The sequence below is a fragment of the Sinohyriopsis cumingii genome, chromosome 3, assembly GCF_028554795.1.
Source record: "Sinohyriopsis cumingii isolate HCF-2022 chromosome 3, ASM2855479v2, whole genome shotgun sequence".
In the NCBI taxonomy this organism is placed as follows: Eukaryota; Metazoa; Mollusca; class Bivalvia; order Unionida; family Unionidae; genus Sinohyriopsis; species Sinohyriopsis cumingii.
In genome coordinates, this window is record NC_142963.1 from 78,684,559 (window position 1) to 78,712,469 (window position 27,911).

The following is a 27,911-nucleotide window of genomic DNA, read 5'->3' on the forward strand; positions in this document are numbered from 1 at the left end:
AGCTGGTATTGTCTAGTCTGGCAAAATTTATTTTCCCTATTTTAATAACAGCTAGTGCACTTTACACTAATTTAGGCTGATCGTTTTAGCAAAAGGGAGCAGTCATTTTAGTTAACAGTATGCTCTAATCATGTACAGTTTCCACAAGTACACTAGCCAAAGAAATTTTAGCCACATTACATGAAAGTAACATACAGGTATGCCAATGTTCTCTTCACTGTGCATGTTACAATTGCAAACAACTTCATCTTACACCGTCACTGCCTCAGAAGTTCATATCGGTAGTGCTCCTCGCTCCCCAAGCTGTCTTAGAAAAAAGTTAACGGAAAGACCCATACATTTAATAATGCTGAAGAACAATTCAATAATATGGTAAAACCCCTGAGTAAGTCAAATGATAGACTGGACACAGCTTGCAAGATAAAATGCAAGGATTTGACCAAAGTTCACATGCAACATTACCAGTAGTATTGATAGTAACTCTTGCTGATAATGACATTATTGTATACGTGTTGAAGGTCATATTTCAAAACAAACTTTTCACGCATTATTCTGTTGTTTTTGAAAGATGGATTCTACACAAATACAGTAAAAAAGGTAACTATCAACAAATTTAATACAAAAACGAATATTGTTTAGGATGATGGAACAAGGTCATTACTTAAAACGGTAGCTCAAGAGCTGTGAAAAATAACAGAAAGTGTATAAATGTACACTAATTTGTGCGGACAACTGTATTTGCACCGAATTGCACCATGTAATGAACTGGTGACTTCTGCAGACTTAAATACCATCCATCAGTCCTGACACACATTTGGGGGTCTGTTTTATCAGGCTGTGTTTAAGCAGGCGAGACAGGCAGGACAATACATCCTATCATGTGTCATAAACTTTTGTTCCACACTGATGTACTAATGTTTTAGTTGTATGCAACCACTGATGTGGACGATATGTGACTTTGAAAATTCTAATGCAAACATTGTTCACTGTGATGCAAGAAACACATCGCATACAACAGACATGAAATTATATTATCTCAAAGATTCAGTCACTGATTTAGAAGACCTGTGACTTTCACAAATTTTAAAACAAAACTTCAACATGTCGATGTCATCGCCGCCTAATACTGATGGAAGACGTAGTGGGTCTGATGTCACCTGTTCATTTAAATATGCAATTTTGATGCATGCAAATCATTCCAGAACAAACATGTGTACACTTTAGATACATACCGGTAATTGGTAACAGCCATATCAAGCACAAAATTCAAAATGGCCACAGGACAGATGGTTGTGCTATTCCAGGTGGATTTACAAGTCACCAGACACATGATTTGCTCAGGAAATATAATCTACATGTCACCAAAAGAACCCTTCAGTTGATGGTAGCTGCACAGCCACAGTAAGTATATCAAATATACATCAATGTGTGCAGCCAAATTTGAATGCAGATAATTGCAGCTTTTAATGAATAGGTGATATCAGCCCCTCACCTGAAAATCAATATCACCACGGGTGAAGGGCTGATTTATCAGCCTACCTCAAATGTGACCACTATATCTTACCATGCTTATAGGGGTGAGAAAAATACAGCTTCCTTATAAACTTCATAATTTGTGTTGTTTCAAGCTGAACGTTTTGCTTAAATTCTGTCTGTTTTGTTGAACTGGTGTAAATTTATTGTGTGCAATTTCACTGTGGTCAAACTCTAAAATTTAAATTTAGTCCAGCTGTGAAATGTTGAAATTCAAACAAATATTCATTGGTTGTGTTAGACTCTCATTCTTCTACACACGATCTGAGGAATATATAACTGCAAGTGGTCTAGAGTAGTATAGTAAACAAATTTAAAATAATATTTGTCTTGAAGGATGCCCTACTTCACATGCAACTAAATCTTATTATGTGATTGATTTCCTTCAGTTACAGGCACAAGACAACATCTATTTTTACTGTATTGGGCTCTTGATTTGCTTCTTTTGCACAGCCATTTGTATTTTTAGCAACAGAGTAAACCTACTTTGCATGCAAATGCACTCAAGTGAGCCCAAACAAAATAATAAAAAGAGCAGTTATAATTTCATTTTCAGGATATTGGGTTTGGATACCTAGAAACACTATTTAGAGACCTCGTCAAATAAATGAGAGCGCCTAAACTTGAATGTAAGAGATCTATATTTCAATTGATGACCTCTTTAATCCATTCATAAATTTGTCAGGCCAAAATCGAATTGGAGAGGCCTACAATTGAATTAATTTATCTTATTGATTTGAAGAGGTCTGCAATTGAATTAGAGGGGTCTGCAATTCAAGTGTACTTATATCAGCACTAATTGAGGCTTCAATGTAGTTGTCAGAAAGTAATGTAATTCAAATCTCAATACATGTTCCAGTTGGAAAATCTTACAAGATAATAAAATGAAATTTAACATGCACGATTCAGGTCATTCGAAGAGGAGAAGAACAACACGTAACATACGGATACATTGGCAGGCCTCTCTTTCTCCTAAAGCAGCATGAACATAGTTACTTAATATGATTAAAGGACAAGCATTTTAAAATATTTATTTCATGTGCATGTGACAATGGTGTTAAAACAAGCTCAAGAACAAAAGAGATTACTTTCACAGAGAGACAGATGAGTAATAATAACAGAGAGAAAAAATAATCGCTTTTAAAATATGTTCATATACATTAGTTAAGAGACATTTTTTTCAGCTAAAAAAAAATCTAATTAAATTATCTAAAGAAAAACAAGATGCCTGACGTAGGAGAGATGAAACCAACATTTTGTTAAACAGTCATAATGCCCTCTTCTCCATCAGTTTGTGCATTGGAACATGACATTTTTTAGTTTTAACTAGGCAAAATACAGCTGGATGGAATAAATCCACCGTGTTTCCCTAATGTGATCACTGACTTCTTTCGTCCATACACCATTCCCAAGGAGTTGGGACGTGTCAATTGCTCCACTTTGTCACCTACAAATCGATAAATAGAAAGATAAAGTAAATTATAATACAGTACAAGTGTCATTAATTTTTGCAAATACAGTCGACTGTGCATATTAGCTATATAACATTTTCGTGAATAACTGAACTGAATAAAATTGTATGACTAGAATATATATATAGAGAGAGAGAGAGAGAGAGAGAGGAAGAGAGAAAAAGGGAGAAAGAAACAAATTAGGTTTGCCTTAAGATGACTGACACTGGAAAATGAACTTTATGATGACTTTAAGTGAGCTTCATCAATAAACAAAGATTTTGAAACATTTTTTTAAAAGAAAGTAAACAACAGAAAATATAAATAGGTCAATGTTAATATCTTCACCTGGTTTGATATCCATTTCCAGGCATTCTTTCTTTTCATACCCAGTAATAACCACGGCCGTTACACATCGTTTAAGTCTTCTCTCACCTAAAACACAACATATTTGATTTAAAAATTGCATGGTACATTGGATACATTTCTAATATGGAGTTCTGTTCATATTTTCTTTTTTAAATTAAAAAATAGAGAAATAACAAATATGAAAATATAAGTACCTACCCAATTAGAACGACCCGAACTTATAAGAATGTATGCATGGTTATTTATATTTCTTTGGTTGATTGGTGGATAGATTCAATGTTTGTGCCAGCCTAGGGAAGAAATTGTCAAAGAAAATGTATAATTAGGTATAAAGTGTGCTTTAAATACCACTGATTTTGTTCACCTGCTTAGAGCTTTAATGTTAACTCAGTATGTTCTTTTGAAATTCGTTCACGCCATCAAGAAAAACCAATCACTGTTTAAGCAGATTCAGAAGGTGGCAGACTCCCCTCCCCCTTTCTGATGAACTTTGAATTTTAAATAAATCCCACATAAATCTAAATGGAGTCAAATATTTTAGTAAAGATTTGCCCCCAAAATTCTAAAGAATGTTTGTACAATCAGAATTGTATTAGTCCCACTGGACTAATAACCTTGTGCATTCTTAACCAGTTGTGAAAACTACTAGCCTCTGACTAATGAACTAATGTTATTTCAAACCCTGAAAATATAAACATCAACCCCTTTTCAGAATCCTCTATTGGAGTCTGAATATTATCTAAACATGTATACTTTGAACATAAAAGAACCTTGTTCAATAGCTTGTGTGTTATATTATAGTCACGGATGAAATCAGTTTTGCAGATACATAAATAAGGTATCTGTTCCATGAAACATTGATGTCACTGACATGCCCTTCAGCAAAAATGAGTATTGATGTTTGTTTCTTTATATAATTTGTTCCTTTCATCACTGAGGAACCGAAGTTTTGGTTTTCTCTATTAAATAGTCAAGAAATTTACTGGAAATTAGTTTCTGATACACATGTTTGTTCAATCTCCAGTCCATTCAGCTTTTAAAGAAAGCCAGTGCATACCATGAACTGCTGGAAGTCAACATCACACTCACGATCTTTTATAACTGAAAGCGTCCTTTTTCCTGCAAATTAAATTGTAGGTTCATGACACTATTGTGCCTTTTGTAACTCTAAATCATCTAGGCTATAATTATATACTTTTGAATCATTGCTCCAACATTTTTCATTATTTGTAAATCTCACAGTAGTGTACGCTCATTTTGGTTTTCGAGATTTTGTGAGATAATGCGATAATGGTTATGGTCAAGTGTTGTGACATTAAATAGACCAGCATGGATTTAACCTACCACAGCTGTTGACTGGTTTCAATGGCTTATTCTCTTCTTTCGTGTCTTCTTCGGGTTCATCTCCTGGAATAAATTGTAGGTAGCATTCTTTACTAAATATATTGTAAACTGTTCTTCAAACATTTTAATTACAATGTATGGATCGAATATGCATCCTTAACATCTTTTCACCAAGAAAGAACTCAAAGTTTGAATTAATGCAAATTTTTTTTTTGTTTTTAAATTCTGGTATTGGTACCAAACAAAAGTCAAAACAATAAAAAGCAAATCAATTACAGCATTCATTGATAATAATGATTCGTACAATGATTAATTTTTGTTTCATATACTTTATTGTAAGAACAATATAAATTCATATTTATGGAATATGTGCAGAAGGGATTACATATTTTATCATGATGATTGGATGGGATAATGGGGTAGTTATCTATCTTGTATGCTCTCTGTTCATCTGCCAAAAAGATATCTTGGCAGCAGACCGTAGTAAATATACATTGTGAAAACAACAACAATTAGCACAAAAACAAAACATAATTCTGGGTTTTAGTAGGGTTGATTTTTACGTATATATGATTCGTGCTATTCATCATTTTTTATCAACACCTCATACCTGTGTATATAGTTTGAGACTTACCATTGGAGCATAAAGGATGATATATTCCATCAGAAATCTGGCATGGGGTAATGGGAATATTTTCCTCCACCTTCTTTCCTTCTCCATGTTCATCTATTGAAATATATTTTGGCAGCTAACTGTACTTAATCATTTATTTCAACACATCCACCAGATTCATTTTAAGGCACGAAACTGACATTTGGAGCAAAATGGATTATATAGTCTATTGTAACTATCAACAGAAATAGATGGATTGTTATCCTTTGCCTCCTTTTGTTTGCCTTGGTCACTGGCAGAAACATATATTGGCAGCTAACTGAGTAGATGTACATTGTGAAAACATTATCATAAATTAGGAGTGATTTATTCCTTGAATTATACTTTGTCGGTATTCAAACAGGACGTGCGCACACACACATACACACACACACACAAGAAAATCTTATTAGGTTGGAGGAAGTTCTAATATTTGTGTTGGAGAATTTGCCAAACAACTGATTTCAAACAAAATCTTGGCTAATAGTTAAAACCTTTAAAATTACCCACGGCGAATTTTGCATTGACAAAATAAAATAAAATTAATATGCATATTCCCATTGAAATGAGAAACATTCTTTATTCCATCTCGTACAAAAATGGATGATGCTGAGCTAACACATGAACAAGATAGATAATTCTCACTAGTCTGATTAGCTGCTGGTTAGTTTCGTAGTTTCCATATATCTAGCTGTTACATGGTAGTTTAACTTTGCGGATCTGCTCCTGCGTGTAATTCTAACGAGTTTCCAAGGAAACACATTTACAACTGTTTAAACTTGCTTACAGATTCTTCATGCGAATTTGCTTAAATTAATAGCATGCAATTAAAAGTAAATTTTTATTTTTATTGTTCAAGCAAAATTAAATTCCTGTGTTCCAATGTGTTTGTGTTAAGTCTTCTAGTAATTATTGATGTGTTTCTCCATTATTCATGTAAATACCTCATGTTTGTTTACAAATAATTAATTAATTACTTACCATTGAAACAGAAAGGATTGTAGACACGGTCATAACTATCGGCTGGTGTCATAGGTTTATTATCTTTATTTTCTTCTTTTTTGTTACCTTCTGCAATACAATTTTGTACCATATATTTGTAAAGAAATTAATACCCATTTGAATATTATTCTTGAATTCGTGTGTGTGTGCATGTGTGTATGTATTGTTATACCTGTATGTTGTTTTCCATTCAGTGTCAAAATTATTCCATATAAATCGTTATGCTGTGAACTAATGCGTCAAATACAAGACTGTAGCATCGATTAACTCCTTGTTATTCATCAACGACCATGTGTGGATTACTTTTGCAATTCTGATTAAACTTACTCCACACACATACACATGCAACTTCTCAGAGTGCTCTCTATCTGTTCAATGGATTTGTATTATGTGCTCAGTCACTTAGAATAAGTATTAAAACGTCTTCGGGCGCTTAAATATTCCATTATGTTGTATTAATAAGTATTGAGGAATTCATTATACAACATCAATTCTACATGAACCAGCCAATTAACAAGAAAGGGAGAGAAGATCCCAAGTAATCTGAGATAAACTAACCTGTAAATCACATCACCGAACTGCTAAAAAAAATCCAGAGCAGTCTTGTACCGTATGCATGCCCACTCACCTCCCAGTGCAGCTCTCTAGCCAGGCTAAATTTGGCATCACCGTACACCCAGAGAATACAGGCTGGATTGAAATAATGCCCATCACCAATCTGGCTGGAGATGGGGTAGGGTGTGGTGGGTGTTGGTACAACTGTCCCTGACGGCAGTAAAATGGGTGTCTTCACACCATGTATGGAATTTTATGAAAGGTTTGTTTGCTATCCATCGGTTTGTTTCTAGGCGAGTCCTCCCCTAGGTAATGCACTTAAACTATCCTGCACATAATTTTTTTGTTGATAAGTTTGAATTCAATCTCTTTGGAATACCCAAGAATGAAAGGAAGTGCCTAGTAATTCAGAATGTCACTCAAACTATAAAGGCAGTTACTGCATAGGATTATGAGTATGGTTATTGTATATATTTCATTAGTTTCAACTAATGACTTATCACAACTGATTTTTATAACAGAGAATGAAATAACAGAAGCTATGAGTCACCCCAAAAAGAATTAAAAAAAAAACAACTTCAGTCCGCTGGTTAGATTCAACCACACAGTAGAATGTATGCCTCAGATCTTGCCATCTTTTTAGCATCTAAGTTGATAACACAACCTTAAGATTTACCTGTTATAATGTGTAATGAAAGCTATTGTACTTTGAAAAAATAAACTAAATCTGTCTGTATTATACGTCCGTCCTGACAGGAGTATCCATATTAACTTTTATCCTTATGGACATGCAGCCAGGGGAAAGTCAATGTTCTTACCCAGGCTGAACTCGCATACATAATCCAGAAGCAGTACATAGAAAAAATGGCAGTACAGCACACCCAAGTACTGCGCCATTGGATGATAGTGGTGAATAGAGGTGACAGCATGTGGAGCACGAACCTGAACCTGCTTAAAGTTAGGCTATCAGTGACCCATGTGAGTTATCTTCATACTGAGGTGCTTCTAAATGGGATGGGAGTCAAGCACAATGAAGGCCAGACAGGGCCGTATTATCAGATAGGCACAGTAGGCACTGTGCCTAGGCCCTACGAATGCAATGTTACCGAAAAGCTTATAACAAGGGTTTACAAAAATGATGTTACCGAAAGGTGTATACCTGTGTGCCTAGAACCTACAAGGACCGTAATCTGGCCGTGCAGTCTGCACAACATCCTTACTGCCTGTTTGAGCTAGCTGCTTCTGGAGCAGAAAAAGAACACATGAGCCATCTTCTTATCTTTGCCGGCCTCAGGGCGATGAACAATAAAGAGGTAGCAAAAACTTATGCGATACAGAAGACATAATTGTGGTCATGGATGTCTGCTTCATTGGGGTCATCTCTACTTGACCTGTACACAACAGTTTTGAGTTACTTTTTCCTCAAAAAGACAACAGCAAGTACCTTGTGATGGATGCTCCAAATGACCCACTCATTTAGGTCTCCTACCAACATCAGCAGCCACCAAGTTTTCAGGTATGGCCCGGTACTAGCATTAGTTGCAGATAGTATACAGACATATTGAATAAAAAAAAAAAAACAGATACACAATGAGTGCAACATGAGAGCTGTCAACTATACCAATATCAGAACCGTTAGTGTTACCAGTACTGGTGATGCAAGAAGCAATGCAAGTCACTAAGGTTAAAAACTAAGGTAAAGTTGATGCCGGTAAACAAAAAAATTGCTGATGAAACAATGTTTGTCTTTGAGAGAGGCCAACCCCAGTATACAAACATACTGGAAAAGGCAGAGTTAAAAAAGTAATAAACAATGAGTGCATCAGTATAACTGTCAAATATATCAAAATCGGAACCATCAGCAATATCAAAGTTGGAACCGTTACTGGTACCAGAAACCAGAGATGTGGGAAGTGATGCAGTCATGAAGGATAAAGACGCAGGTAAAGTTGCCACAACTATAACACCCCCACCCCCACCCCAAAAAAAATTGCTGAGGGTGCCATATCCAGCCTTAAGTTCCCTGGGTGTGCCTTACATTGGTGTCCAGCCTAGCATTTGCCTTAATTCACAGTTTGCCACTGAAAATTATTTTAAAAAATTGCCGGACCCTACTAAATATGAATAGAACGCAATAAGATGTATACACCACTCTATGCTAAAGACCTTGGAAGAAACCTTTACCATGGGGCAATTCTCAATGGCCTTGAAGTTGGGTATTACTTGATTGCCAAACATTTGTTAAATATGAAGCTGGCTGACCTTGGTTGCCTAGATTTCCACGACACAACAAAGGTCCTGTTACAACTCTATGATCACAAACTAAGTAAAAGAAAGAAGCAAAATCAACAAGTTTTGTAACACTTAACAAAGAATTAATTTATCAAAGTCATAAATGAAAATGTAAGAGGAACTTAACAATGTGAATCCAGAATAATCCTGATAAATTGTACACAAGTAAAGATGGATGAGTCATCCTTCGAATAACTCATAACAGTTCCAGAATAACATAATATTAATAATTATAGTCTAAATAATGCACACTTTTGTTTCTAATGATCAGTCCAAACAAATGTTTTTCCTCTCAGATAGTATCTAAGTACAACATAAAACATGTCTGCATACAGCAGGAACACCAAAAATGTGAATGAGTACAACATTGGAATGAAACTGATTGCTCAGTCCTCTCTTTATATACACAACCTATTGTTACCATATTTCACAACAGATCCCATGAGACACATCACATACTGATTTTGTGTCATATTTGCCTATTCATGTCACTAAGCCCAACCAATGGTAAGTGACTGAATTCTTCTAGAAACATCAGCCAATATAGGCGCAACAGCTTCCTGCCTTTTGCAGTGGCCCTTAGAGAATAAGATATCACAGCTTACAGGTAAACAAGATATTAATGCCACTGGGTCTATGCAACATCATCGACACTACCCACTGGTCTGAAAAAGCACCACCTGGCCTCAAATACTTTGGTGCATTACCTATATGCTTATGGAAAGCTCGAAGGTGAGATAAACCTGAGCTATCAACCCTGTGTAGTCTCTCAAAGTGTTCACCCTGGCTATGAGGTTTGACATATCAGTCCAGACATCTATATACCATCTTTCTGGATTGATATTCTGCAGAGAAGTTATGTTTGCGAGAAACTACAGTACCTCATGGGCCAGTGGTTAGATGTTGTGGCATTGTGATGAAGCTACTCAGGATATTCAAGATTGACTTCAAGATGCTTTCCGTTGTTGAATCCACTATGACGGATTCAAATGTGGGCAGATTGATACTCTCAAAGCCATCAGCGGGAAGACTATGCATCATGGCCCAGGTACAGAATTTGTTGATGTCCAGGTAGGCAATTTAGTTGCTTGACTTTCACTGTCACAGTATGGGCATATTGGATTGTTTGCATTTATTTGGTGCCTGCTCATTATCAAAATACCGCCACAATGTCCCATCTAAATAAACAGGTTCATGTCGATGTCTGTCATCAGCTCGACCTTAACATAAGCCTTGTTTCAGAGGGAGTTCCAGCTCATACCAGGTGATCCATAACAGTGAGCTGAGTCCAGGATATGACCTTGATCAATATGTTATTAAATTAAATGAATCAAACACTTCTGCCAGCAGAAGTACACTGGTTATGAGTTAGAAATCATGATTATAGTCTCCCAGAATTGTGAGAGTTTTCCACATGTTCCACACATGCTCATAGATCTTTTCATTTATCTTGTAATGGCTTATATGTCTGTAGCATGGCTCTACAGGCAGGGTTGGGCCTTTATCCTTGAATTTCTCCAAGCTGCACATGTAATCCTATAGGTAGACCCCACTGTAAAGCAAAAGGTCAAGCAATTCTGTTTTTGCTTTATACTTAGCCATTGGGAAACAGCTTTGCCAGTGGTGGCAAGATTTTCTGCCAGCTTATAAAGTCGACTGTACCAAAAACTGCAAATTCCCCAGTGAGACGTTTTCTATGTTGGTTAGATGCTCTTCGATGAAGATGTTCAGATGGTCTGCATGGACAGGTGACTGTCATAGCCATGCAAGATTTGTTTTTACTGGTTAGATATGCAGATTTAGGTTACATGTTTTGTGTGAGGTATCTTGAAACATCTGTAATACTGGTCTCCCATCCTGTCGCCATATAGGACCTTGCAATAATAATAATGCCAAAAAATAATTTGTGCCTCTCCTCCCCTCAGCATGCACACTCTTTACTTGGCAGTTTGGTCAGCACACTGTCATTCTTACTGTTATCATTACCACACACATGGCATAGCTGCACCTCTATATAAATTCCCATTCCCACATGAATAGAGTTTCACTGGTAGCACATGACCCTCATCAGCCTTTGCTGGTGCACATTACAGTATTCGGTGATATATGGTGCCTCATATAATTTTTTGTCACATCTTTTGTTGATACATTCAACACAACATATTTATCTAACTTCAATTCTCATGTTGTGAAGGTACACATGTTCATACAGTTGATTTCGGGCGGGGTGGGATTGATCCCCAGAGGCTGATTGGCGGATTTAATTTAAACCAGCTTCAGTCTCTGGGTGTGGCTGGGGAAAATATGGAAGGAAGACCCAAGATGAGGGCAGTGCATGTGCTACAACATTCTTCTGGATTTTTTAGCAGTTCGGCAGAGTGACTTACTGGTTATAATTTAGTGACTTTGACTATTCAGTGTTTGTGTTGTAGTGACTGCTTAACACCAGTTTTTCAGCACATGATAGGCTTATACGTGGCAACCAGTATATATGGTGGAGGATGAACTTGGGAAGAAGAACCGACCTATGGGAAGCTACTGGCAAACTCTCTCAATTACCCTGTTGGCCGAGAACAAATCCAAGTTTATTATCAGAAGTTGACAGTATTGTGATTAACACTCTTGATGCAACTCACTATGTCACATTCAAATGTATATTCTATCACATCTAATGAGACTAGTGGTCAAAATTGTTTGCCTTTACAGATTACTGATATTTAGCCTCTGTCCATGTTGGTTTGAGTTTCAGGCTTGGCCAGTGTGGGTCTGTAAGTTCTTCTTTGATAAGATATACAGGCTGCTATATACAGCTAATATCATATGCTGAAAAATTATATTAAACTTAAAACAATAACTAAAAAATCCCTACCACTATATTGATTTATTACATTTTGTAACCTCGAACTCTGGTGTTATGATCTGTAAGAATTTGTGATTGTAGCATAATAGCTGATTTTGTAATTCCGTTCCATTTTTAAGGGAAAAAAACCAGGGGTTATATAATGTTTCATTCTAACTTTTCTTGTTCATATTAGAATTAATGAAAAAGAAACAAACAATTATGAATCTGAGGCCTTTACTAATGTAAATAATTATGCATTTAGTTCATTATGTAGAAAGAAAATCAAGCAAACTCTTTTATTTTATGATTTTCTCTTTTCTCTTGCCAACCACTTTCTCCCTCAGTCTCAGTAACAGTACAGACTTCTCACTAGCATTACAGACCTCTAAGCAATAATACACTTTTTCATACCAAGTTAACATAAAAAATAAATAATTAATTACATCAATAGACTTGAGACTTTTGAAGCCCGATTAAGCTAAATCCAGAGTGATGCATTAATTTATTTGGCAGAAAGAGCAATTTTTTTGCTATGATGATTTGCTTTCTCTATTCTCCCCCCGCCCCACAGTCCCTCTTATTAACTATGTAGACCACTATGCAATAGCATACTTTTTCCGTGGAGAAGATTGCGGATGGCATCACAACTGTCCACTGATTGGCTGTCCATGGAGAGGGAACTTTTAGACAAGGCACTGATAATACTGGTATCAGATTTAGCATCATTGATCTGAATATCTGTAAAAAAATCCTCGTACATTAGTTAAAAACATGATTATTAAATAATTACCAATTAAAAGAAAAATAATTTGCATCCCCTCTCCCCAAAAAACAAACACGTTTATTTATCAAATAGGTATACATATTTTTGATTTAAATTCATAGCATTCAAAGTAAGCTGTCCTGAATTTGGCCCCTTCAGTTATAAAACAGCAACTGTATCTTCATAGTTACCTTTGGTACTTAAGTTATCCATTTATTGCCAGTTTTCTTGTTTGTGTGAAACTAATTGCCCTTTCCCTGACAAAGTCTTAATTTCAAAGCATGCATTTAGTTCTAGTCTCCTAATTAAACAGATCTAGCCAGTAACATGCAGAGGTTTCTTAAAACTACTTACGCCTGCGTAAGTACATTTATGGGTGCTGTGAGGAGGTTGGGTCTACCTTTTATCTTACTCTATTATGACAGTGTGAACATAGCCCGGAAGGGCCAATTGAATTGCTCCGTAGTGGTCACATGGGTTTCACTGGCCAGTCATTAGTCAGGGCTTGCAACTGTGCACAGTTACTGAATGGTAACTAGCATCACTTTCAACTGAACAGCAGAGGAGCAGAGACGTAATCCTAGATTCTGAAAATATTTGGTGTGGAATTTTAAGTTTTAACTCCCACCGCCGCCCCTACACAACCTCCCATATATATGTACATGTATGTGCATTTATTCGAGTGTAGGCATTCAATTTTTATGATGTTGCATATATAGGTGTTTTGTATATGCATGTAGATATGTATGTATGTGTATATGTAGGTATAAGTAGGTACATAGAGAGATGCGGGGAATTTTATGGATCACATTCCATGAACAATAACGAATTTTGTTACTGTCCATTAATATAATCTTCTGGCACAATAGTCAATCGTTCTTTCACATTGTGTGTTTCATTATTATTTCATTATTGATATTTCATGTGGTTTTTATTTATATTGTATGCAGAGGATTCAAAAAGCAAATATGATTTGCAGTTAAAAATAGATACAATATACTGAGAAGAGTGTGTGTTCAAATAAAAAGTAAAACTATTGGCTTCATTCATCTTATGTTGGAAGATCGGTTGTTTTTTTATGTTGATAGCCTTTTATGAAACATCTCCATTTCTTTTGTGTCTCTCCCCCACCGCATGTTCAGTGATGTTTAATAGGTTTGATGCACTGTCCTCTACTTCATAAGAAGTGACGACTAGTTGGTTTAGCCCTGGGATGTATCCTGTGACAATGTTCCAACTGAGAAGGTCTTGAACTTTCACAAGGAGAGCAATTTATATGAAAAATTAGAAATGTATTTGAAGGATCTTACCCATTTTTGGCTTTATCTTTTGTTTTGTGTATCTTTTTATATCTAAACTTACCTACCTCTCCCATACAGTCAGGACTGGCTGCACACAGGAGCCATTAAACTCTATACATTCAATACAAATGGCTCTCCTTGTGATGGTTTATCATCAGTTTGCATGACAATTATAACAGATACAGTTCAACTTAATTCTGAATGTTGAAGATGATGATTGCATTGATGGGATGTGGCCGTGTTCCCTCCCATCTGCTAGGGTGGTCTAGTCACCCCAGTTGCTAAATGTGTATATTATCAGAAAACAAAATCATACAATCTGATCCAAAGTTTTATTAGCATCATTGATCGGAAAGATAGAGAACTTTATTGGATACATCAATTACATACTTTAGGCCAGTTTCAATGGGAGTCCAGGCATTTTTAACTTAATTTTGAATATGCCTTATATATTACCAATGGAAATATAGCTTTTGTTTTGCTCTGAAAGAATTTGAAGAGATACTTGGCCCATCCAATTTTCTTAGTTGCTCTTTACTTTTTAAATGACTCATTGCTTTACTTAACTCATGACTGCTTTATATAGAACAATGGATCGTTGGCCCATCACAAAGGGTCACTGGTTTTTTATGACGGGGGACACACACACACACACACACACACACACACACACACTATGTGTATTTTGTAAACATGCAGGGAGCACCAAATCTAACATTTTCAAATGGTCCAAATTCTCTCATTCCTGTTCACATACTTTAACATAAATAAAATTCATGCAAAACTGATACAAAATACAATATGCCCTAAATACTGTAAGTAGCAGCTACATTAAGCAACAAGTCTAAATGTATGTATGTATGTATGTATGTGTGTGTCAACCTCTCTGGTGGCGTAAGTGGTTAGAGCATCTGCCACAGTATCGGAACATCTCGGGTTCTAACCCCGTCCAAGTCATACCAAAGACTTATAAAATGTTACTATCAGCTGCCTGACTCATCGTTCAGCATTAAGCGGTTACTTTTAGGACTGGTTGGCCCCATGTTTCAGGTGGTACATGTCTGCAGCATGATGTCACAGTGCTGGACATCAGTAGGAACTGCCACAATGCAGACATTGTGGCGTTATGAGTGAAAAATTGTTAAAGCTACATTACAAATCTAAGTCACACACACACACACACACACTTTGCCTGTCTCTTCAAACATACCAGTTTCTAGGACAGGTTGATAGCCCAAAAGCTCCTGAACATTGAGGGTTCCTTGGAATTCCTAGAAATACATAAAGGTGTTCAGTATGAATCATTACAGTCCTTGGAATTCCTAGAAATACATAAAGGTGTTCAGTATGAATCATTACAGTCCTTGGAATTCCTAGAAATACATAAAGGTGTTCAGTATGAATCATTACAGTCCTTGCAATTCCTAGAAATACATAAAGGTGTTCAGTATGAATCATTACAGTCCTTGGAATTCCTAGAAATACATAAAGGTGTTCAGTATGAATCATTACAGTCCTGTCGAACACATAAACTATTCATTATAAAATATACCAAGGTTCATGTAGTTACAGAGATATCAAAGTATTCATCTCCAAAACCTACAAACACACATGCATACTTAAATAACCTAACATATGTCATCAAGACTACATGCATACCTTGAAATCAACACCTAAACTCCACATACTCACATATAAAAGATAACAAAACTCTGATACACTCGTATAGTAACTATCCATTTGCACTGTTGCACACTACCCTCCGATACATGCAACAGGCAATGATCATCAACCAATCATCATCGATTTTATCTCGACTTACATGTCTCCTCAGATAAAGAGACCATACTGGGCAAATATCATAACAGCTGGAAAATATTTTGTACCAGTCGTTATAACCTTTTATGCGTGGTTTACTCAGACTTATCAAGTGTACATATACACTTGAGAAGGAATATGTGACAATCATAAAACAATAAACCTAAATGACTAGCCAATAATCTTACAGAATTTTACCTCAATATCATCAGCAATGCTTTTGTTTAGACAAACACTTATAAGAAGATTAATGGGCCATAAGATGGACATTTTCTAAATGACCTTTACCTGATAAATTGGTGTGCTGAGTCTTTCCTTATTGAGTTCTGACAGCTTTTTGATCAACAGTTCAGAATCAACTTTGTTGAGCAGCTTTTCTCCTTTTATGAACATGTCCCTAGAAGACACATGAAAGTAATTCAAGCTTTGTTATCAGTTAAAAAAGAAATGGCATCAGAGAAGGAAAAATAGTGGCCAGTACTTGAAAACTTTGAAATAGGGATGACTACTGGAAATACCTAAGCAGAAATTGGTGTGTACACTCTTTGTTCCTGGAATAACATGATCTTTCATGTTTTCAGACCAGCAAAGAAAGTACTCCATGAAAAGGCTGGTAATTTCTGGGGTCCTGTCTTTTCTAATATTTTGCCTGTCTTCTTTTGGCTAAACCTAGACAGATATGTGATGAATTAATTTTTTAGCACATTTATATTAAAGGCAATTTTTTTGTATTCTTATAATTCAAATATGTATTATTTCAGTAAAGATTGTGGTTTTTATATAAGAATAGTTAAATCCCTAGTGTTGCATAGGTATACCGTACAGTGTGGGAGCAAAACTAACTGTAATAGCATATGCCAACCCTGAAAACAGATATCAAAAAAGTTGTGAACTCTGAAGCCGGATGAAACTGACAAAGTTCACAGTTAGGTAATCATGGATGAACAAAGCACCAAAGGGATACACATTTTTGGATTTGAGTCATGCTTTCCAATCATTTATAAACAACTCTGCAGCTGTGCCATGCTAGTTTGATTCTGTCAGATTGCATGAGAGTTCATCTTAAGTCTTACAGGTAGCAAACTACAATATGTATTTGTAAGATTTTCTTTAGGACACCAATGTAGGTATTTGAATATTCTAAGACATTAGGTTTGATGTATTTTTGTAACGGTTAAATTCTAGCTCAATGTGTTTGAAACATTTTGCTTTCTTTTACTATTCTTTTATTATTATTATTATTATCATGTATCGAAAGTTAAACTGTATAATAAATTTATATTTATCTCTAACTGTAGTATTGACTGATTTTACAAACTATTTTGCTACTTACTTAATGATTTTTGATTTAGAAATAGCAAACTTTTAAAGCCAAGGAACATACAGTTTTGGTTTTTAAGTCAAACATGTATTAATTTGTAATTACTACAAATAAATTTGGTGTCTGTCCAAAATATTTAATTTTTGCTAACTGTTGACTTATTTAATATTTTATATTTGTTATATTCTGAAAGATAGAAATTTTAGAATTGCCTGAAGTTGGTATGCTTGAAAAAATATGATCATTTCATTTATATACCTAAAATGTAGTAGTTATGTCATTGTATTTCCATATCGAAAATGTGATTTCTTATATCAATAATTTCAATAAGTTTGATTCGGTCAGACTTCATGAGAATTCACCTTTCTTACAGTGATCCTATACCTCTCTCTGCATTCCCCAATGATGTTGACAATATCAACAACATTAGGAATGATACCCCTCAAAGCGAGCTTGAAATCTGTGTGAAAGACACTTACGAGTCAAAACATTTTATAACAAGGGAGGTGAAAGTCATTTCATAACAAGTTATGAGAAAAATCGTCTCTTAACAGATATGTTGAAAATTCAAGATGTTTTCTTTGAGTTGACCGAACAAACCTTCCTATCCTGTGGTCCTATCTTTGTGCATGTTCAAACATCAAACGTATTTCCTTTTCTACCGTTTCCCTTCTTTATTGGAAAATGTTTGCATGACATGCAAGTATGTGTGTATGTGGAGGGTGTTGGGGTGAGAATGAATAAAACTAGAGATAGTCTCATTACAGACAATTATGGATGAATTAATGGTTTTCCTTAATTCGTAGAGATGGTTTGCATACATATGTGTATATGTCTTACCTTGTTTCACCAGTGGAGTTTTCTGCAAATCGCGACAAACAGTTAGACCAACAGCTTACGAGAGATTTTACTCTCTTGTCTGCAATCTTAGTAGCGACATCCTCATATTCCTTGGAGAGCTGGAAAGATAGAGTAGTATTAATAATAATAGCATTTTTGTGGTTCATTTTGTTATTGCTATATTACTGCAAAATAGTTCAATGATATTGTTCTCTTTGAGGAAGTTAAGTTTTCCAAGAGGATGTAAAGTCGGGCTCTGAATTATGAAGCCCTAATTCTCTAGTTATGCAACTTTATATTATCAAGGTTTGATTGCTAGTCCTGTTTGGAACAGCCAGGCTGATAATTTTTCTTGGGTTTTGCAGTTTCCTCCTAATCAAAGACTGAACATCTTGCTTCAACATTTAAATTGTCAAGAATATGTCAGGACATTTGTTAGAAATTGATGTGCATCAAGGCATAAAAAGTGTGTGAAAAACTAATGTTTGCAATTTAAATAGAACTGTCAGATGCAACAACAAATTTTCATAATAAATAATATTTTATAAGACAAAAAGAAAGGTTGCTGTGAATGGGATTGCATTTTATCTGTAACGCTAAACACATGCAGTTAGTAATAAAAATTGCTTACCGAAGCGATGTTAATTCCTTGATTTGTCTTCTCCTTTACAAGTCTGATATATTTATTAGAGTTCCTCTTTGCTGCCTTCCTGGCTGTCTTTAATTTTTTCTTTCTGAACCAGGATTCATTATCATCCATGACTAACTTCTCTAATCTGACCATGGATCTTTCATAACCCTAGAGAGGGGAAAAAAAACATTACCATCATATCAGTGTCCTGAAGACAAAAATCATGTCATCTGCACATAAGGATAAATGCTTTCATCTCATCTGCACATATGGATAAATGCTTTCATCTCATCTGCACATATGGATAATGATAAAGAGAAACTGATGAAAATAAGACTACAATATGAGAATAGCTGTTTTAAAGCATGGATAATCATTCCAACTTCTAATCAGGTAGATTATATATATAGAGAGAGAGAGACAGAGAGAGAGACAGAGAGAGACAGACAGACAGAGAGAGAGAGAGACAAAGACATAGGCTGAGACAAACAGACAGAGACAGAGAGAAAGTGGTCACGCGACTTAACTTTGTTCAGGACAAACCTCTATATTTTCATATTTAATATATGTACACTACTTTACAAGAATTTAGAAATGGATTTGTTTATATTTCAATGGTCGGTGACAGAACCAAAACAATACACATCTGTGTATCTGATTACTGATCCCCAGCTCCAGCAAATGTTGCCCATCCAAGGCTGATGGTCTCTTCTGTGATTGCCAGTTTCCTTCATCTTAAAAACCAGCTCTTCTTAACATCTGAGCCAGACTTCATCAGGTGGTATTTCATTCTTGATTATCAAATAAATAGGACAGATTATGATATGGTTTTATTAACCTGAAGTCATGTGATGTTTTATGAGCCACTAAAACCATCATATTGATCTAACCAAAGCATCAATATGAGGCTTACTGGTTCATACAAATTTTGATATTCATATCAACCAATGTGTGTAATTGTATAATAACTTGTTTCATAAGAGAGACAGAGAGAAAACCTGAGTACAAATCTTTTCTCAATTAACATAGCAGTATAAAGTGTCTGTTGACTTAATCTATTGTACCTTCTGTGCTTTTTCGACTCTGTTAAAGAAATCTTTGTAAGGGTTCAGCATCTCTTTGAAGGAAGTTTCATATTTTTTCAAGATGAACTTTTCATCGGGAGTCTCACTCTCACTATAAATTAAAAAGATAAAAAGTTGTATTGTCAGCAAAAAAAATAAAAAGTTGTATTGTCAGCCAAAATAAATCATCCTGATACACATGACAATGTTTTATCAAATGCTCAGACATTCTGTTGAGATTTGAATGAGTTTACTTGATGGCAGTTTATAGTAAAGAAGATGATGTGGTCGAGTCTCTAGTTTGGTGGGCAGATTTGGATAAAGTTGTCATTTGATTACAGAGGTGATGACGGAGGGTGGGCTTAGTTTTTTTTGATTATAGAGGTGAGGACAGAGGATGGGGATACTTTTATTTTATAGAGATGAGGACTGAGAATGGACTTACTTTTATTTGATTATATAGGTGAGGACAGAGGATGGGCTTTTATTTGATTACATAGGTGAGGAATGAGGATGGGCTTACTTTTAGTTGATTATAAAGGTGAGGACAGTGAATGGGCTTACTTTTAACTTATAGAGGTGAGCTTTTAACTTATAGAGGTGAGGACATAGGATGGGCTTACTTTTATTTGATTATAGAGGTGAGGACAGAGGATGGGATTACTTTCATTTGATTATAGAAGTAAAGACAAGATGATCTTACTTTTATTTGATTATAGTTTTGAGGACAGAGGATGGGCTTACTTTTATTTGATTATAAAGGTGAAGAGAGAGGATGTGTTTGCTTTTATTTGTTTACAGAGGTGAGCACAGAGGATGGGATTACTTTTATTTCATTGTAACAGAGGCGAGGACAGAGGATGCACCTACTATTTGATTATAGAGGTGAGGACAGAGGATGGGCTCACTGTTGTTTGATTATAGAGGTGAGGACAGAGGATGGGCTCACTTTTGTTTGATTATAGAGGTGAGGACAGAGGATGGGATTACTTTTATTTGCAATTAATCAGCAATTTGACATATGAAGGTAATGCAGTGTTTAATCAAAGCTTATGGTCACATGTAATCTGCATATTAGATGCACAAGTTAAACACAGAACATTATAGTATATACGTTTCCACATTATTAGACTGTTTAGATGCAATGGAGCTAATAATTTCAACAAAGCATGATTACAACATGGACGAAAATATTATTGTAAAATTTGAACAATATGTAACAGACTCAATATGAGATAGGACTATGCTGCTGGCGTTGATGATGTATTGTATTAGCAAGTGATTTTTAAAGGACATAAGACACCATATACTGGTAAGTGATAAGATAACAACACTGGTCATAAACTAAACAGTCAAATACGGATTCTTTCAAGAGTTGGTTTACTTCCCTATCGAAAATGGCTATTACTTGTGATTTTGACATATATGCAATGTACTATTCACCTTTTGACATATATGCAATGTACTATTCACCTACAGCGATGTTCTTTATAAGAAAGATATCATCTGTGTCAATGAACTTTATCTTCTTTATTCCTCACTGAAACCATGCATATACCTTTGATCAATAATGCAAACAGCTACCTCCCTCCTTGCCAAAACATGCAATATGATTTGACCAGGTAGAAATGAAAGAATTTGTTCACCACATGTAAATAATTAACTCATCAGAATACCAACTGTATCAGATGTTGCTACGACTACTGTTTGCACTTCCTCAAACAATTATGTTTTGACCTTACTATCTATTTAATTATTGTATTACCTGGAATAAAATTAAATATATACCAGCTGAGAGAACTTTAACTAAAATCAAACTTGATTCTCCTAGAATTAGCTTAAAGAAAGGTATTTTACACTTTGCTAAAAATTCAGAGAAAGTGAGTCAGAAACATTTGAGAAAAGACAAAGAATAAATCTTAGTGACTATCAAAGGTCTGCCATATACAGATTATTTCCTGAGTTTCCCATTCATGCAAAAGTTTCAAGAAGTACGATGTTTATTGATGAGCACAAGTATTAACACATGCGACACTGAAAAAATTTGTATCTGACTGGATTTGAGAAATACATGTGATACTGCATTTCCTGATAACTGTCTTAAATTAGCTAACATTCAATAAGGCATTAACACTGAAATCAACAGAAAAGGTAATGTAGATACTTATAAAATGCACATTTTGTATTTAATTGTTCGTGTGAACGATTAAAATAATCAATTATGTATCAAGCATGTACAAAGCTACTTGAATAAATCTCATAAGAAGATAATTTTTGCAAGGGCAAAAAAGCAACGGCAACTATGTCTTACAGAAACATATGTTATTCAGGGCAGAATGAAAGGAGAAATTGCAGAAACTTTGAAACAGAAGATACAAAGTTTTTCATTGGTCTTGAATACTCTTTCTATTACAAGATACTGAAGTGACCGTATGGCATGTGTTTATGCTGTCAAGCCCCAAACACCTGTCATTATACATGGACAATGTTGCTTCATAATTTTGATATTATGCACCTCATAATTGGCTAAATTTAAGGGGAAAATTGCATTTTCTGACTATTTTATTGCGACTGAATAAGCAATTTAGCTACATTTAAAAAAAAAATTATCACAAAAATTTGTATTCTTGTACAAACTTTATTTGCCTGTTTTAAAGAAATTTGCTCCTAATCCATACAATCTCACTGAATATTGAGCTGATTTGTATTACCCAAGATTTACCAAACACTGTTTCATCCTTCAGTATTGTATCAAACCTTTTGTGTGCCATATAATGAGATTCCACTATTCTTCTGCCTTTATTCTTCTGCCTTAAACACACCTCCTGTACACTCCATTACTACGATACTTCTAAAATCCCAATAAAAAAAATAGTTGTCATCAGGCAATATATTTATTGGGTTATCAATATGGTAACACATTTTTGTTGTGTTTTGAGACTTTTTTATCTGTATCTTTAAAAAAAAATTATTTCATTTACTTGTACCTATCAATGATGAACCAATTTAAAAAATGTTTAATTGCAATGTAGTTCCATCTCTATAGTCATTGGGACCACTTCATCAAAATATGATCAACACTTCAACATATCTTTGCCTCTCTAAGTTATGTATTCTAAAGGATTAGTGTAGTTTCTTTCCAGTGTTGTTTCTCCATTCCAATATTTCATACTCATTCAGGGATTCATTATTTTCTTAAATATCCGCAATTGTAATAGGGCAATTATGTAAACCAGTTCTTTGTATATATCCTAATGTAGTTTGATGATCTTTTTATAGGTTCAGTGTATGTATTTAGCAAATATTCCATAGCATAAAAATATACCTATCTTCATTTTATTCACATTTATGCAAGCCTTACGGTTCCTAACCTACTCAGGCAAATCAATGTATGAGCTTTCTCTGAGCTTTATACATATCTATATGCAATGCTAAATATTCAATCCTCTTAAATATCCATCTCGTACTTTCCCTTATTAATGGTATGTAAAAATGTTGAAATAAACCTTTATTAACATTATTCGTTGATCTCGATGTAATGTTCATAGGCCTTGTCCTATGCTAAAAATGTCCATACTCAACTAGCTCTCCATCCTGTGCGGGAACCTATTTGAGTCTGAGGACTGAGTCAACAGATCCTCTACTGAGTCAAACCGTCCACATTTTCTATTGTTAATCTTCTTCAAGTGAAGTTCCATGTGATCAAATATTTGATACAAACAAATTTATGGTTACCACCTTAAAATATGCACTCATTTAAATTTCATTGATTCAATTTCGAAGTATTCAATTATATTTTTTTCAAGTATGCTTATTCACTCATCTTATGCTGCTTATTTATCCATATTGTTTGTAAACACCGGTAATTATTTTCCACACCATTCATTACTGGTTCATCAATTATGAATGTCTTCATAGTGATTTATTTCAAGAACAATTCCAATATATATTTCACTATTTTTATTTCTTTAAGAAAAAAAAAACTATCATTTTACTTTTCACTATTGGACTTCATTAAGAAGATCTGAGTATATATTAAACTATATTGATCTACTGAACTATAATTATTTCAATATATTTCAGTATTGTGATTAATGTATTTATAGATTGAAATGGCTGCTTTTTAATGGCTAGGATTGTTTTCAGAATTTAACTGTCAAGTTCAAGAAGTGAAGATGTACAAGTGGGACTATTATTTTTTAAGAGGTGCAAATCTTATGTAAGGTCAAATTATATTCTCTACGCAAATGAGACCTATGAATCATATACGTAAATAAAAGAAATATAAATTTATTCTTAACAATACCAAAGACTTATAAAAATTATACTTGCAGCTGCGTCAATCAGCATTAAGAGATTAGTGTTATGACTGGTTAAACTTGTGTCAGAATAATGTAACTGTGTGTGTCATCGTGCTTCGTATTTGTGGCATGATGCCCCAGTGCTAGACATTACTATAAACTACCACACTTCAGACATCGTACTGACATGACTGCACATTTGTTAAAAATCCAAATCACACACACACACACACTTAAAAATAACTGAGATATACCAGGTCTATTTAAATAAACACGATAATCAGTAATGAAAACCTGATGAATTAATTTTCGTTAAAAAGCAAACAATGCACAGACAACGAAACCACAGAGCGGAACCTAAAGACAAATATGCACTTGAGTACTATTTCTTTTCTCTTTTCATCACATCATATAATTTTTTTTTTAAATAAGTCGTACAATAATACTGTTCGTATGTATGAAAATAAGATAAGTATGCTTATTTTGCTTTGCTTATAAAATATGCCTAGTTACGGTAGTATGTATGAAATGCCGATGATTGAGGGTTATTAGATGTCTTGGAACATAGAAATCAATTACAATTAAAATCTGTAAGATTAAATGGCAGAATATTATAGCAACAAAAAAAAAATATTTCTTTCAATTCATATGAATGGAATTAAGGAAAACTGAACGACAAAGCATATTAGCAGGCCTCTTTTCACTGGTTTTAGTAGAATTAGCGAACTCATTACCCTTTGACCTTTGGATCCATTGAACCTGATCTCTTTCTACCATGTTCAAACTGTAAAATTCATCAGTGACATCTTAGAAATAACTTGTTATGTTTCATTACCTGTGCGAAAACCTGCATTTAAAAAAAAAATCAACCCCATTCACAGTACGAAACCGCAGATGGGAACCAAAGTGAGGTTTTTTGCCGTAGATTTATTTATCAGATCATCTTAGGTATTGTTGAATCAATACAGCTACACAGATGATTGTAAAACCAATCCGACCCACTTGATGATTTAAAGGACTAGAAGCTTCGTGAGTAATTCATTATGTAGATATTGAGAAACTTCTCCAGAGATATAAGGTATATTAGTTTAACGTGTGCTGTAGTCTGAAGTAATGTCAACTCATTCCCCTTGTATCGATTGGATGCCATACTACACTTGATTGAGATTAAGCAACCCAGTCAACTGTCACTCTCAAACAGATGAAAACAGTCTGGAGAGTGCAAATCTGATCAATGATAAATTTGCTTAGTTGCATAAATACAATTCTTGTCATCCTTTATTTCTGAATGACATATTGGTCATTTGACTACAATTTTTGTCACTTATCTTAAAAAATACTAGCTTTTTATGAGATTATTTCAAACAAAGGAGATACAATTACATATTGTTTTTCTTTTGCTTTTACATTTTCTAGTTTCTTTGAAGTTTAAAATTGTCTGGGGAGAAAGCAAACAAGAAGGAGGAAAAAAATAGAGTTGGCTACGCGGAAATTGTCATATACATTCTGATAACTGAAGGGGTAATAATTTATCATAGCATGGACAACACTCAACAATTTAACTTCCTTAACCATTACTTATGGTTCTAAAGCAAACACACACACCTACATTTTTGTTTGTATTCTAATAAATCAGTATATCAACGAATTTACTACAGTGTAGGGTCCTGGAAGTATTTTCATTTTTGAGTGAGTGGTTCTGCATTTTAATGTAAAAAATGTCACCAGTTTTTGCAATGATTCAGAATCTGAGAGGTATCGGAGCTTTTGTTATAAATATGGGTCGTCCAGAAATGCCTTTCTAAAACGATACGATATTTAAAATGACCAAATGGTACAGTCAAATTTAATCGTGTTTTAATCTAGTTTTAGTTGTTGGAGCAGTCCAGAATCTCCCGTTAATACACTACTCTATTTCTTAACTGTACTCACGCGTAAAGCAACTTGGCAGCCTCTTCGTATGAAAAGGAGGATACACGAGCAAACTGGGCCCGTTCTTCCATCTTTGTCACTTCCATTCGCAGTGCCGATTGAATCTGAATTATTCCTATAAATCAATCATAAAAGAGCTTATGAATTTATGTGTTTCACTTTAAAGGATGGAGACAATTCGTTTCGTTTTACATTCAGAGCCGGATCAAGTCGAGTGTTGGGTGGGTGGGGCTTTTCCAAACTTTCAAAATGGCTCTGACTTTACTCAAAAGGGTATCAAAGCAAAAGTCTATGGTTTATTTCCTCAAAGGGTGCATAAGACACAATAAACGTGCGCAAGAATAAAATGATGGTCAAATTTCAAGAGATAAGTGGCATTGCACTTGTGTGTGTACGTTTTTATTTGCCCGGGAGGAGGGGGTCTGGAAACCGCCCCCCCCCCAATCCAGCCACGTCAAGGGACTGTTGGATAGATGGATCGATGGACATATCGACAAAATGAATTACTATTTTTGCAGTGCGAAGGAGAATCACTGATTGAATGAAAGATTGATTAGTAGTTTTCGATATGTTTGGATATCTATCAATCCATTCATACATCCATCTCTCTCTCTCTCTCTACACACACACACACACACACGTATATATATATATATATATATATATATATATATATATATATATATATAATTGCTTGGAAGTTCATAAATTGATGGTTTAATAAATAAATATATTGATTATTTCAAAGATGAACTTTTTGATGTTACAGTACATAAACAAGGACTTTTCATGGACATCATGGACATCAATGTGTATGTGTAGAAAAATGTTTCAGTTATCACTAGGTGCAGATAACACAGATGACATCTTGGACTTGTGAATGAAATTCAAAATTAGCAATAAGCGTATTCCGTTAAACGCGGAAGCAAGGCGATGCGCCTTAATCTTCAACTCCTTTGTCACTGAATATCGTCAAAGATATAACAAAGACGAGAAGAGCAAATATGCGAAGATGTAGGAAAAAATTACCATCAAGATTCTGTTGTCCCAGGATATCAAGTTTATCGGACACTTTCTTACACCATTTTTCCGCCTTCTCTGCAAATTCACTTTCCAGCTGGGTACGTAATTGCATCACATAGAACCAATACGGGAAGTCTCTGAAAAAAAATCAAGGCTAATTTGTTATGTTGTAAACTTACTAATTCTTAAACTAATACTTCATTACGATTGGTATGCGTGCAATATGACAGAAAAAAGACGAAAAGTTGTGTTTATTGTAAATAGTATTAAAGTACAAAACAGGCGGCTTAAACGACTGACTGAATTACGAACTGGATGCATTGATTGGTGGGATGATTTGATGCAAGGACTTACGGACTGATAGAGAAAACAAACCAGGATATTTCACATATTCCTCAAACTTGCAAAGTTTACATTTTGCCCGCGTTACTTTAAAAGTCATGCTGTTGTAAAAGGAGAGGAGACAAATTCTAACTATCGCGATTTGGAATTTAACCCGGTTCGTCTGTTTCACTGTCGGGCGCACATACCACTAGACCGAAAGGTCTGGACCAACTAGGATGGTTAGTATATGGCCTTGTATACGTAGACAGCTACAAGGTATTAAAGAAGGCGAAATGTGTCGACTCTACTTACGATAGTACGCTGTAGCTACTCCCGAGTCCGCTAAAGAGCTTTAGGTCTGACATTTTGCAGAGATTTATCGCTGGTTGAAGCAACACACGTCTCAAATACTAGCATGGCGCTGATTACCTGCCATGACGACCGTCCAACGACGACTGAAATGTACAGACTTCAAGTGTGACCGTGATACTTAGGATTTGGATGCTAGCTCACACACAAGCACGCACACACTTGTAAACAAGGTATGGTGATA

General features: G+C 34.9%; 1 protein-coding gene across 1 annotated transcript; it reads right to left on the minus strand.

Moving 5' to 3' along the window:
- Nucleotides 1-2,538: 2,538 nt before the first annotated feature.
- Nucleotides 2,539-27,911, minus strand: LOC149803162 (uncharacterized). Its single transcript, XM_089951348.1, has 14 exons — nucleotides 27,671-27,911; nucleotides 27,041-27,171; nucleotides 26,012-26,126; nucleotides 19,779-19,890; nucleotides 18,715-18,882; nucleotides 18,084-18,202; nucleotides 16,211-16,319; nucleotides 15,315-15,375; nucleotides 12,653-12,778; nucleotides 6,331-6,420; nucleotides 5,332-5,424; nucleotides 4,698-4,760; nucleotides 3,333-3,419; nucleotides 2,539-2,980 (listed from the first exon to the last, which is right to left on the minus strand). The coding sequence occupies exons 1-14, from the start codon at nucleotides 27,721-27,723 to the stop codon at nucleotides 2,856-2,858; spliced, it is 1,452 nt and encodes a 483-aa protein (XP_089807474.1). The 5' UTR covers nucleotides 27,724-27,911; the 3' UTR covers nucleotides 2,539-2,855.